This window comes from Tupaia chinensis, unplaced genomic scaffold, assembly GCF_000334495.1.
Source record: "Tupaia chinensis unplaced genomic scaffold, TupChi_1.0 Scaffold000627_1, whole genome shotgun sequence".
In the NCBI taxonomy this organism is placed as follows: Eukaryota; Metazoa; Chordata; class Mammalia; order Scandentia; family Tupaiidae; genus Tupaia; species Tupaia belangeri.
In genome coordinates, this window is record NW_006160147.1 from 5,186,221 (window position 1) to 5,200,162 (window position 13,942).

Below are 13,942 nucleotides of genomic sequence, written 5' to 3' on the forward strand. Positions count from 1 at the left end.
AAAAAAAAAAAAAAAAAACAAACAAAAAACTAAAAAAGACCTCAGCCAGTGACTGAGGGCAGGAAGACGGGAGGGAGTAAATAGAAATAAGATCAGATCTTGCCCTCCAGAAACGCCAGTTGGGGAGATAAGGGGTAAACAAGCAAAATAGTAATTTTAAAAAGTTTATTTCTTCCATGAGCAGGAGTGAGACAGAGAGAGACAGAGATAGCACCCCCACTGGGCCTTGATGCCTTGGTCCAACCCCAGGTCACTGGCATGCATGTGCCTACCATGTTCAGGGAGGTCTCAGGATTTAAACCCGGAACCTTCCCATATGGGTCAGCCTCGCAGAGACTAGTGCTGCTGTGCCACCATCTGGCCTCCAAGTGATAACATTTGAAGTGACAAGTACCCATGTAGTATTTGTGAAGCACCTTCAAAGTTGTTGTTTCACAGAGTCCAACGCCATTTTACAGATGAGAAACCCTTTTCAGAATGGTCCGTTGGCTTGCCTGACAGTGAGGTGCAGGACTGGGGCTCCAGGTGCCTGAGATTCCAAAGCCCAGTCTGTCTCCTGTAATGGGCAGAGCTTGTGTGAGCCTGGAAGTGCTAACGTGAACCCAGGTTTCCTGACGCAGATTTTCTTTTGGCATTAGCCACACAGTCCAAGGCATCTTAGGCAGAAAGAACTCAGAGTGAGCACTCCGGGCTCAGGGTGCTGGGGAGGGGGTGTTGACCTTAGCTTTGGGCCATGGAGAGTCCTCACTTGCACGGCTCTGGTTGGTTAGACGGGAGGGTGGTGGCCCCCACCTCCGGGCCGAAGACACAAGCCCAACCTACAGCTTGGCTGGTGACGCTGCTGCAGAGTGGCGTTCCGGTACGGCAGGACTAGATGCGGTACTCCACTAGATGCTGACACGGCTGTCTGAGGGAGGAGGCGAGGCAGGTCTCAGTGCCCTCGTAGGCGTGGAACAGGCTCAGAAAGGTAGCCACCTCTCCAAGGTATGCCCCAGAGATTGGCAAACTTCAGGTCCAAGTCTCTCCTGACTGTAAATCCATGACCGCACATTGCCTCTGTTCCGGTAAATTTGACATTGTCTTCCCCTCTGGGCCTTTGTTCCTGTGTACCTGCAGGGGGCGATAGATGTCCTCCCTGCTTGGCTGTGCTAGAAACTGACTGTTGGACTCGAACTTACACTTAGCAGCACATTACCTAACTGGATTGTAAACATTTTCTGTTTATAATGGGTAAAAGTTAGTATCTATCCATCTATCTATCTTAATACCTAATAGCTGGCCCCTCCCCACCTCAGTAGCCTGAGCTTTTTCAGGTCAGGACTACTTGACATTCAGCACAAGCATGGCCTGTAGTAGAGGCTCAGTAAATGCTTGTGGTATTGAATTATATATCTCTTCTTGCGCCTCTTAGAGCCTGGAAAAGTAAAAGTAAAAATGTTTTTCTTGTCTATCCCGATGAATGTATTAGTTGAGCAACTCAGGACCTATGCAGTGTCTTCATTTGGCCACAAGGTGGCAGTGTGACCCCACGGGGACTTTCCGCCTGCGTCCTGGCCAGCTCCGTGCTAGTTTCTAGCTGTCCATACCCTCTGGGCACCTCTGTAAGAATTGCCTCTGCAAAAGGGGTTTGAACACCTGGGCTTCCAGCCTCTATGAGGTGTGGGCTTTGGAGTCTACAGGGTCTGAATTCCAACCCTGGCTCTGCTTTTCCTGAGCAACAGCCTTGGTCCCACTGCTGCTCTGGGCCCCAGCTCCCTCACCCTGTGAAGGCTTTTAGTGTCATGGAAAAGCTCAGCTCCTCAGGGACCTCTGGCATAAGTGCATGCGGCTCTGTCGTTGTAAATTCCTGCTTGCCCTTCACTCACGGCCCTCTGTAATCAGTCCCATCTAGGCCATCTGGTCTTATTCACCGGACCTCCTGCACGTTCTAGCAGGCCTTGTCGCTCTCCCGGCAGCATGGCCACCCGCCCAGCTCTACATCGTCTCGTCCATGCTTTTTTTTGCTCTTTTCCCTGCCCCGTATCTTCCCAGTGCCCGTCCTCCTTCCCAGGCTGACTGACCCCTGACACTCTCAGCCCCTAAGTGTCCGAAGCTCTTGGAGTGTGGACTGTGTAGGGCTAGTCTTGACTTCCCACAGAGATGGGAAGTCCTGTTTTGGCATCTGTGTCACGCGCTTAGTGTTCAGCTAATAAAAGCTCCTCCAGCCTGCGGCGTGGCCTCTGGCAGTCATTAGCGAGCCGCACTCGGCTGGGTGATTGTAGAAATACTTCGCTTCATCCTTGTAACAGATCTGTGCAAAGGAAGCTCTTACCACTAGTTGACAAAGAAGAGGTGTACCAGGATGCTTCTGGCTCCAAGTAATTTAGCAGTTTACCTAGTAAAGAGAGTTTCTGATCTTACTCAAAAGAAGCCAGGAGGGGTGCTCGGTGATGTCTGCAGGGGCCAGGTAGCTCCTGTCTGTCTGGTCGCCTCCCTCCGTGTGCTGGTGTGTTCTCTTAGTCTGGCCCCTTGTTGGTACCGAGGTGACTGCCATGGCCCCAGCTGTCACACATAGGAGAGATGACATAGGTTCCTGTGCTCCCTTCAGGTTTCTTAGGAAGTCTCAGCCAGCTGGGTCTGAGGCTTGTTCCCAAGCCAGTCTCTAGCACAGGGTCTGGGACCAATAGGTCTACCGGGACCAGTCAAGATCGAGCCCTGGGGCTGGTGAGGGGCCGGCCTCCCTCTGTACCACGGGCACCTTGGCCAGGGAAAAAGAGGGTCACAGACAAGGCTTGGGGGGTTCGGTGACTAGTCATGGTGGCACTGAGTAAGAACCAGGATTCAGGCCAACTTCCCGTCGGCTCCTGGCCATCTGTTGGTTAAATGAAGTAAATACAGAGCTAGACAGTGCGTTGCTCTGCATGTGGGGTGCAGGGCTTGAGCCACCTCGGTGGCACCTCTTCCTACGGATTCCGGAGTCTCCCTGCTCTCCAGCCCCTTCCCATGATTGCACTGGCTTTTCTCTGTCCGTCTTTCTCTCCGTTGCCCGTCTGTCTTTTAATCCCTGAGTGCTGCCTGCCTTCAGAATGGGCTTTGTCCCTTCAGCTGGAGAAAGGCTCAGCTGGACAGAATGGCCTTATGGGAGCTTGTCTTGGTCTATCTGAAAAGGTCCCAAGAAGGGACAGTTGAGTTTTTTGGTTCTTTCCTTTTTTTTTTTTTTCAAAGAGAGGTTTTTGCTATAGGGTGCATGTGCTCGCCAGAAAGACAGAGACAGAAAGAGAGAAATCACCACCACCACCCACCCACCACCCACCCCCGTGGGGATGGCCACACCGCAATCCCTTCTTCTCCATTCTCCTCTCAGAATCTTGGGCATGCACACTCACGAACCCGGCATGAGTTTAAGTCGCTGGGTCTGGGACTCGCACCAGGGTTGACTATGTGGGAGTCCAGCAACATAACCATTATACCATCTGCTGGTCCCAGTTGTGGTTTTATTTAGCGAATAAGGGAGCTGCAGGTGCCTCATAGGGTTGAAGAGAAGGGAAGGCAGGGTGAATGCCCAGGGGGAGTGTGGGTAGGCAGGAGTGGGGGGGGGCTTATGATGCATCAGTAGGGGTGTCTGGGCTCTGGGCCAGGGTCTTGGAACGGGCCCAGGCGGGGCAGTGCAAGCTGGGGCAGGCCAGCGACTCAGGAGGCGTTTGTTTGTGCAGATGCTGCAGGACTGCCCCAAGGCCCGCAGGGAGGTGGAGCTGCACTGGCGGGCCTCCCAGTGCCCCCACATCGTCCGCATTGTGGACGTCTACGAGAACCTGTACGCGGGGAGGAAATGCCTGCTGATCGTCATGGAGTGGTGAGCAGCTGGCTGTCGCTTCTCTGCCCGCATAGACCCCCCTCACCCTCTGAGGACCGCCTGGATGGGGACCCTGAAGCCTGAAATGCAAGCTCGATGCCTTCTGGGGGTGGTGGAGAGTGGCGGTGGGGTAAGTGTCCCGAGATCTCACCGTGGCTTTGTTTCAGCTTGGATGGTGGCGAGCTCTTCAGCCGAATCCAGGATCGAGGAGACCAGGCATTCACCGAAAGAGGTAGGAAGAAGCTGCGCAGTGGGAGCAGCCTCAGGCCGGTGGGGTAGTGGGTTCGCCGGGCTGGCAGTGCCTACTCTTGGGGCAGAGGCCTTGGGCTGCTGCTCCTCCTGCTCCTCCAGCTTGCAGCCTGCGTCTGTGTGTGCATCAGAGCCTCAGGCTGCACGGTGGCGCTGGTGGACCGGGTTTGCAAACCTAATGGCACAGCTTTGCAACCTCTCCTGCCCCCACCTCCTCGCGTCTCCACAGAAGCATCGGAAATCATGAAGAGCATTGGCGAGGCCATCCAGTATTTGCACTCCATCAACATTGCTCATCGGGATGTCAAGGTACGCGGTTTAGACCCCGAGCAGGGTGCTGGTGAGGCCTTGGGGGCAGGGCTGTGACAAACCCACAAAAGGATGCCAAGTCACCTTGCACCTTCGCTTCTGGTTCCTGACAGCAGACTGAGGCAGTGTGCCAGCCTCTTCCCTGGAGGGCCCTGCCCTCTCTGCCCACTACCAACCCACAAACCCAGCTGCGAAGGCCTCTCTGGCCACAGCCAGCCTGTGGTTCCTCTTGGTCAGAACCTCACTGTCACACCCTTGGTGTTTCTGTCCCTGCATGGCTAACTACTTGTCTGCGTGTCAGTCTGTCATCCCCACGTGCTCCGTAAACCACAAAGGCGGATGCTCTCATGGGGTGAGGCCCATGATTGTTGGATGAGTGAAGGAAGAGAGGGTGTGGTAGACAGCGCCTCCCAGTTGAGCAGGGCTGCCGTTTATTCCTCTTCTTCTCCACAGCCTGAGAATCTCTTGTACACCTCCAAAAGGCCCAACGCCATCCTCAAACTCACCGACTTCGGCTTTGCCAAGGAGACCACCAGCCACAACTCTCTGACCACTCCTTGTTACACGCCGTACTATGTGGGTACGTCCAGAGGAAGCCCAGGGACCTAGTCTTTCCCCAGAACTTTTCTCACCCTGTCCTTTGCAGGACTCAGGGGGCCGCAGATCCTAGGAGTCGTGGCCTGCTGGCCCTTTCTGGTGCCGGTTCCAACGTGGCCTGGTGGGAGTAGGCTTGTTAAGCTGGGACACAGAATGGCAGAAACTGCCTGGGTTACAGGCAGGGCTCGGGCCACACGTATGCTCTTCCCGAGAAGGGCCCTCATCCATCAGATTCTCTGCGGATCTGGTTCCGAGGCCCTGGCCGACAGGCACAGAATAAACTCTCAAAGCATGTTGCCGCGTTCAGTGGACCATGTGGGCCCGAAAGCCCTCGTAGTCCACATGCCTCTTCATCTGCAGGTCCCGGTTCCAGGGCCTCTTTTGCAGGGCACTTTGCTCTCCTGCTCCTGCCTAGGACCAGGGCATGGCCCATCCTCCTGCCCCCCATTCCTGTCCCTCACTCTGGGTTGAAAGATCAGGATGGGGTGCAGCCCTGACAGAGAAGCTGGGGTAGGCCACAGGCCCACCCACACTGACCTTTGTCTTGCAGCTCCAGAAGTGCTGGGCCCAGAGAAGTATGACAAGTCCTGTGACATGTGGTCCTTGGGTGTCATCATGTACATCCTGTGAGTGGCCCAGGGAGGGCCGGGGCCGGGGAGGTCTGTACGTCTCCAGGACTAGAGGAGTGGATGCTAGCATACCCTTTTGGATGGGGGATGTCCCTGGGAATCCTCTTGCCCCCCCCCCCACCTGTGCTTCATGGATTCTCATGGCCACATGGTGGGGAGAAGGTGGCTGAGAGGCCGGGAAGCTATGGTTTGGACGCTTAGTGTGTTAGATTCCTGGGCCTGTCCTTGGCTTTGTGTGTGAAGCCTGTGTGGGCAGTCGGTACGCCCACTTACCCGTAATTTCTGCGAGGAGAAGCTCGTCTGTCACCTGTTCCTGGCGTAGGGTCCCTAAGTAACAGCAGTGCTGTCCCTCTCTTCTTGTCTCCACCCGACACAGGCTGTGTGGCTACCCCCCCTTCTACTCCAACCACGGCCTCGCCATCTCCCCGGGCATGAAGACACGCATTCGAATGGGCCAGTATGAATTCCCCAACCCAGAGTGGTCAGAAGTGTCGGAGGAAGGTAGGAGCCTTTCAGGACAGGAGTCGTGAGTTTATGTGTGCACACGTGTGTGGGTGTCCATCTTAACATGAGTGACGTAGCTATGAGGTGTCCCTGGTGGGCCCTGTCTGGGAGAAGGGCCCGGAGCAGAGTCAGACCACAGCATTGCACAGTGCCTGTCAGCCACAGTGGCCACATGATCCCTGGGGCCCGCTGCTCCCTGGGCAGTCTGTGTGTCCGTGCATCTCCTCCCCTGAGACCCTGAACATGGGGAAGGGGCAGGGCAGGGAGAGTGCCCTGAGCTGGCGTGTCCCCTCCTCTCCCACAGTTAAGATGCTCATCCGGAACCTGCTGAAGACAGAGCCCACGCAGAGAATGACCATCACGGAGTTCATGAACCACCCCTGGATCATGGTATGGGGCAGCTGGGAACTCTGGGTCCGGGGACTGTCCTCAGCCTTCTGTCACATCACACCCTGGTCTCTCTCCTCAGCAATCAACGAAGGTCCCTCAGACCCCGCTGCACACCAGCCGAGTCCTGAAGGAGGACAAGGAGCGGTGGGAGGACGTCAAGGTGAGGTGCCTCTGGTGTGGCCGGGGTGAGCACTGGGGTGGGGGAGTGTACTGGTGGGAGTCTCCCTTTCGAGGAGAGCGGCTCTGAGCCACTTCCCTGCCCAGGCTGTAGCACAGGCGTCTGTTCCTGTCCCTGTTCTGGCTGCGGCTGTTTGCTCTAAGCCCTCTGTTCCTGTGGTCTCCCAACAGGACCTAAAGGAGGAGGTCACCTGCTGTGAGCTCCTCATTTTGCAGATGAGGAAACTGAGGTCAAAAGAGGGGACCTGCTCAGAGTCACACAGCTGGTGACCGCAGGGATAGACCCACCTAGTGCCCTGACTCGGTCTGCACTCTCAGTAGTCCTGGGAGGTTACCGTGGGGGTACTGGGAGAGCAGCGACTGGCGGGCACGCTGCTGACCCAGTCCTGGGTGGGCTAGGCTGTGGACAGACTGCAGACCTGCTGACGGGCTGTCCCCCCCCCTCTCTGCCCCACCTGCTGCCCTGCCCCATCCCCGCCCATGTCTGCGTCTCACCCCTCTCCTCTGCTTTCTCTCCTCCCGTCCTGTGATTTCTTCCTGCGCGTCCCTGTCCCCAACCCCCAGGAGGAGATGACCAGTGCCTTGGCCACAATGCGCGTCGACTACGAGCAGATCAAGATAAAGAAGATCGAAGATGCATCCAACCCTCTGCTTCTGAAGAGGCGGAAGAAAGCCCGGGCCCTGGAGGCGGCAGCCCTGGCGCACTGAGCTGCCGCGCCCCTCCCGCTGCCGGAGGACAGCAGAGACTCTACAGGAATATATTTTTTACACGAGACACAGACTGGCCGCTTCTGCCTCCTCGTCCTCAGCTGTGTGGAGCTGGAACCGCGTTGGTGGCCAAGTCCTGCCTTTGGTTCTGGCCACCCAGAGCGGGAGAGGCTGGGAGGGTGGGCAGCTGCGGAGAGGGGAGCAGGGTGTTCTTGGACCTGTTGTATTTTGCAATTTTATCAGTAATTTGACTTAGAATTTTTATGGAACTTCTTTTATTGTCCTTTTCCCCACCCATCCTTCCTACCAGCCCCCTTCCTCCCTGGGTGTTGCAGTTTGGGGCTCGTTAAAGGGCGTTTGTGGATGCCGTTGTAGGGACTGTCCCTGTCTTGTCCCAGCCTCCCTCCTACTTCCTCACTGCAGCCTGGGGTCCCCTCAGCTCAGGCATGCTGGGAGCTCAAGGCCACCCTGGGAGAAGGATGCACTCACCTCCACTGGAACCCCAGATGGCCCAGTAGGCCAGACAGACAGGAGTGAGTGTGTGTGTGTGTGTGTGTGTGTGTGTGCGTGCACGCACGCGTGTGCACATGCCCGGGTCTGCCAGGACTGTGCATGTGAGGGACTGGGGCAGGGAGGGGCCTGCTGTGACTCAGGAGTCTCCCCCACTCTGCCCCCACCCCAGCCTCCTCCCTCCCCCCTCGCCCCGCCCATGCTGGGCCTGCCAAAGTGCCTGGGAAGCCTGCCTGCTGCACCAGGCCCCTGTGCCTGCCTGTTAGCCGGTCCAGAGGCAGAGGGGAGTGACTGGGCACAGGCACAGCGACCAGGAAGATGGGGCCTCCCACCCCAGGACCCCCTCTCCCCATCTAGTGCTGGTCCTAGGTCCTCTGAGGCGCTGGACTACCGAATAACCTCTCTGCTCCCCTCCTTGCCATCATTAACCTGCGCTGTCTGTCCCCTAAATGTTCAGCCATCTCAGTGCGGTGGCTCTCAGCACCCTAGGAGAGTGGAGCAGGCAGCGTGGGCGGAGCCTCTGCATTTGCGTCTTTCCTGGGCCCTGGCATCCATCAGCTGCCCCTCGTGGGTCACAGCAGGACCAAGTGGTCCTCCCTCCAGTTCCCACGGTGTGACCCAATGGGTGGGGGGAGTCTTCGCACCAAAGATGTCCCGACTGCCCCCGCCCACTGGCCACCTGCCATATCCCGACAGCCCTCTCCATGTGTCCAGGCCAGTGAGAGGAGGGCCTCCCCAGCGTAGGTGGGGTCAGCAGGGAGAGACCCACTGTGCCAAGTCCCGCACTCCCCTGCTTTTGGGGGAGGGGGTGACAGGAAGACTTCAGTTTTCATCTCCCTCAGGGACAGGGGTGAGGCCACCCAGGACCTTCTCTGGGTTGGGGAAGGGCGGGGTGCTGCACCTCCTCGTCCCTGACGGTGTGCCCAGCACTCGATTATTGTAAACTGTTGTTGTTTTGTATGAAATCGTCTTTACTAAACAGATTTAATAGTTGAGAGTTTTTCTTTCTCTTCCTTCCTGGGGCTCAGGCCCTCAACACTCCCACCCCCCGCCTCCCACCTCCTACTCTTCTTAGCTCGGGTGTCCTGGGGGAGAGGGCGGAAGGCCTGCAGACCCTTTGGGACCCCTTGGCTGTGTCAGGGTAGGGATAGTGAGAGCTGCTCCCCTGGGGTGGGGTCAGGAACTTGGGAGCAGTACCCCTTTCCACGCTGGGAGCCAAGCTGCTTCCGCCATTTGATTCTTTAACCTACTTGACCTGTACCGCTGCTTTGCTGGACCCTTAAGCTGGGGAAGCTGGCTGGCTGGGCCAGGGCTGGCTGGGCCAGGGCTGGCTGGGCCAGGAGTGGAGAGGGGGTGATGAATTTGGTTGGAATCCTGGGAGACACCTGGGGAGCAGGTTGGTGTAGTACCTGAGAGTTCCAGAAGGGGGCGACAGGGCCCAGGAAGAGACCTAAGTATTGTATTCTACCTCTGGGGTCATGTGACCCATTCTCCTCACAGCACAGGTAAAAAGGCAGGGGGGGTGGGTGTTGGAGATCCCAGGGGAACGAATTTGCAGCAGAGCCTTGGGGAGACCTCCCAACCCCACTGCTCACCTCCCTCCCAGGCAGCGTGGGAAACGGCATGCCCTTCGTCACCCCACCTCCATTTTCTTTTTTAGTAGCAGTCACCACCATTCTCTCAGAGAAGTAACTGCTCTTTTATTTATTTATTTATTTATTTGGAGAGATTTTCACTATAGGGCGCGTGTGCTCGCCAGACAGACAGAGAGAGACATAGAGACAGAAAGCGAGAAATCACCCCCCAGGGGGGATGGTCACGCCGCATTCCCTTCTCCTCCATTCTCCTCTCGGGATCTTGGGCACGCGCGCACACGCGCCTGGCGTGAGTTTTAAGCCACCAGGTCTGGGACACGAACCGCGGTCGACTACGTGGGAGTCCAGCGACATAGCCATTACGCTAACTGCTGGTTGCCCCCACCTCCATTTCCTTACAGGATCCTCAGAGCGGCCAGGGGAGAAAGGCCGCGGTTCTGTGACTGCGGAAATTGCCCCTGAGGGTGCAGGCATGTGCTGGAGGTCACACAGCTGTGATTAGGGTTAGGGCTCAGCCCTCAGGATCCCAAGCCGAGGATGCTCTCTGCCCTAAACCTGCCACTTCCTGGAGGACAGGCTTGCTCATCTATCACCACCCAAATCACATCACCACCCAGATCACGTCTCCACTGCCAGCTCATGGGGACAGTGGCCCCGTGACCTCCTCCGTGACTCCTGAATGGGTCGCTGAGGTTGGTTCCTTCCTTTCAGACCCTAGAAACCGCTGCTTAAACTTACCCAGCATGAGGTTTTGCTTTCAGAGAAACCCGGTTATTTAGTCTGCTCTCATGAAAGGATCAGACATGAGAAGAGCCTAAGGGGACAAAGGGATGGGAGGAGGGCTGGCAGGAAGGGAGTCGGGGAGGAGAAGGAAGCCAGGAGAGCTCTCTGGCTTCTGAGGCTGCTGGTCTCTGCTACCCCAGAACACGTGGCTTTGGACAACACGCTTTCACCACTGTTTGTGCAGGCCTGAAGTCTGGCCGTCCCCGGGCTAAGATCAAGGTCACAGAGGGCTGAGTCCTCTTGGGAGGCTCTGAGTCCGTGCCTTCCCGCCTTCCCCAGTTCCTAGGGGCTTTTCATGTCCCCTGGCTTGCAGCCCTCCTCAGTCGTGGAAGCAACCCGCATCTCTCTGACATCTCTGTGATCCCGCTGTCCTCACTGTCCCAGCGAGGAAGGGTTCTGGCTTTTTGTTTTTTCTTGCCAGAAGGCAAATGTGCTCATAGAGAGGGAAAGTGAGGAAGTGCCCCGCCCCCTCTCCAGGGGCAAGGTCACGCTGCAATCCCTTCTCCATTTCTCCTTTTGGTATTTTGGGCACACATGTACATGACCAGCATATTTTTCTTTTTCTTTTCTTTTTTTTGGAGAGGTCTTTGCTATAGGGTGGGTGTGCTCGCCAGAAAGACAGAGACAGAGAGACAGCGAGAAATCACCTCCCACCGCAATCCCTTCACTTCCATTCTCCTCTTGGGATCTTGGGCATGCAGGCACACGCGCCTGGTGTGAGTTCAAACCACTGGGTCCGGGACTCAAGCCACAGTCAACTACATGGGAGTCCAACCACATAGCCATTATGCTAACTGTTGGTCCCACACTGGCATGTTTTTCAAAATACGAAGTTCAGGACTCAAACCATGTGGCTGGTCATGTGGAGGTCTAACTGCCTCCACCACCACGCCACCAGCTGTGCAGGTTAAGTGATAAAATGACATTGGACCACCCAGATAATCCAGGGTAATCTGCCTGTCTTTAAGCCCATTTGGCATGTAACAGTTAGGTCCAGGGCCTAGGGTCAGGGGTCTCTGGGGACCATTTCTGCTCCACAGACTCATGTTACCGCCTTCTCGTTCTGGTGCCCCAGTGTGGACCCTTGCGATTCAGTTCCTTGCCTGTTAGATGAGTCCCGCTCAGGCAGACACTGGTCAGTGAGGAAGCAGCCTGGGTGGCTGTCAGGGAAGGTGGCTGGGGCGACGGACCAGGAGGGGTCATGCACTGTGAGCAGAGTCTGGCTGGGCCTGTCTTCCCTCTGCCACACCCTGAGCTTCTCTGCTGGGATGGCCCTGTGATCTCAGGAGAACTTACCCATCTCCTGCTGAGCCCGTGGTGGGAGACAGTGGAGACTTGTCCCTAAAGGCAGACGCTGGCTTGCTCAGGTGTGTAGGGGTGTGGCTTCCTGAATGCCCGGCAGTGGTGTGGGTCCCAAGGGGCTGCGGATGCTCCTGGGCACCTGCTAGGTGCCCATGTCTGTTAGCCCCTGAGCTGTTGGTCATGTCAAGCCCTTGGGTAGTCGGGCTAGTCTCCATTTCCCCTGGGAGGAAACGTGGGCCCAGAGAAGTGGAGTGACTTGCCCAGGGTCAGGCGTATCTGTCCTGGGTCCAGATTCAGAGCTTCGTGGAGAGAGCACCTGGAAGGCCTCACGGTGAGGGAGGAGGTGGACTGGATTCCTCCCCACTGAGGGATTTACTAACCTTTCCTGTGCAGTGGGGGCACTAGGCCCTGTGGCCATTGTGAAGAATTCATGAGATAATGCCAGGTGCCTGGCAGCCTTTGTCCGTGGGGGAGCCCCACCCCTCTGTGGGCACAGGTAACCTCTTCTGTCTGGGCTGGGTCTGCCTGCCCTGAGTGGCGGGTGGGTCCCCGAGCCTTGGGGTTGGCAGTTGGTAAACATTAACAGTAAATGTGAGGCTTCCCTTTGTCTGGGTTGGAGGCAGGAAGCGTGGAGGGCTGCAAACGACAGGTGGGTAGGCTGCGGGCAGGTCTGTGGGGTATAAAGGAAATTCAGTTACTCAAGGCAGGATGGGGTTGGTGACTAGGGAAAATGCCTGACCCACTCCCCCAGGAGGTGAACTAATGTGCCTGGGACTCACCGGCTGGGTTAGAGTGGGGCAGGGGTGTGGGAGCACGCTCTGTATCCTCTGCCCGGGATCCCACCCCTTCTGACCTGTCTACTGAAGCCAGTTAGAAGCCTTGGCCATCCCAGGGTGGGTCTGGCTGAGTTTAGGAGTAGCTGCTCTTCTATAGGGACATCCGTGTCCAGTGCTGGGGGCTCTTGTGCTGACCTCAGACCCCTCCCGCAATACGAAACCGCCAAACCCCAGGCGCTTGCTCCCCCCACCCCTTCAAGCCCACTACCGGTTCCTGCCCTCAAGCTATAGCCGAGGGGTACCAGATGTCTGTGTGCCCAGTGAGCAGCCCTGTCTGTCCTGTCCCTGCATCCACAGGCCTGGGCACATTGACACTGCTCCAGACAGTGAAGGGGAGGACCCAGACAGTTGGCCAGGACCCTAGAGACTTTGAGACGAGAGAGGAGTGAGGTTAAAAAAACATGCCAGTGGCTTGGCGGTTAAGGCAGCTGGATCCCACATGGCTGACTGCATGGTTCGGGTCTGACTATAGCTTCAAAAATGTACTGAGTACTTGTGAGCACATTCCTAAAGTCCTGACAGGAAGGAGAAGGGATTGTGGTGTGACCATGCCCTAGGGAGGTGCTTTCTTCCTTTCTCTCTCTGGCAAGCACATGCATTGTCAGGCAAATTTAAAAAGAAAGAAATACCCGGAATCCTTATTGCCTATTTGGATGAAGCCCTTGTATCCATGCCCTCCTTGGGAGTGGGTCACATGGATCCTGCCCCTACCCAGGCAGGGTGTGAAGGTTTAAGGTGGAAGCCGCCCCCATTCAGGCAGGATCAGTGCTTCGGTAACTCGTCCTGAGCTGCTCTTTGAGAAGACTTTGAGCCGCAACTCGGGGAGTGAAGACGCCGCATTTTGATTTGGCTCATCTCGAGCATGGACTGCCTAATGCACAGTGCTCAGGACTCTGGGAGACCCGGATGGGGAAGAAGTGGGCTCGTCCTCCGGAGCTCAGGGCAGAGCAGTGGGCAGACTTCACTACACCAGAGGCAGGGGAATCGATGCTCCAAAACAGGAGGGTAGGTGGTCGTGCAGGAGGTGGCGCCACCGTCAGCCACCAGGCAGAGCCGCGCAGCAGCCCTGGAGCAGCGCTGGAAGGACGGGTTGACAGCAGACACTGTGGGAGCAGCGTGGAGGAGGGCTCCCCATGAGTGCTCCCGGTCTTTGCAGAACCCAGTCTGTGGGTCTAGGCTGCCTGCTCTGTGCTCTGGCCTGGACTTCCATCTGCTTCTCTCTCCAGGATGGGTTTCGACCATGGGTTTTGCCCACGGAAATCTGGTTTATCCCCTCAGGGGGTGCCCTCGATGCTTCCTGCCCATTTTCTTTTCAGCTTCTGCAACCTGGGTTCCCCTCATTCATGATGTTTGCTCTTCCAAAACCAAAATTTGGGAACATAGTCTGATGGGGACTTCCCACTTATTTTTCAGTTCATTAATTTTTCAAAAAGCCTTATACAGTTGTACCTTAAGCTTTGCTCATTGGTAGTGTAGTTACACATCTTAGGAAAATGACTTTGCATGAAATTGGGGGCTCTC

At 56.6% G+C, this 13,942-nt stretch overlaps 1 protein-coding gene across 1 annotated transcript in view; it reads left to right on the forward strand.

Moving 5' to 3' along the window:
• MAPKAPK2 (MAPK activated protein kinase 2) overlaps positions 1–8,886 on the forward strand; it is a gene marked incomplete at its 5' end in the record, with an annotated part of 54,069 nt that extends 45,183 nt beyond the window's left edge. Inside the window, 9 exon segments of the mRNA XM_006159359.3 lie at positions 3,693–3,832; positions 4,000–4,064; positions 4,311–4,390; positions 4,844–4,970; positions 5,538–5,613; positions 5,993–6,117; positions 6,425–6,510; positions 6,590–6,670; positions 7,252–8,886. Coding sequence (XP_006159421.2) covers positions 3,693–3,832; positions 4,000–4,064; positions 4,311–4,390; positions 4,844–4,970; positions 5,538–5,613; positions 5,993–6,117; positions 6,425–6,510; positions 6,590–6,670; positions 7,252–7,395 — 924 coding nt within the window.
• Between the last annotated feature and the right edge of the window lie 5,056 nt (positions 8,887–13,942).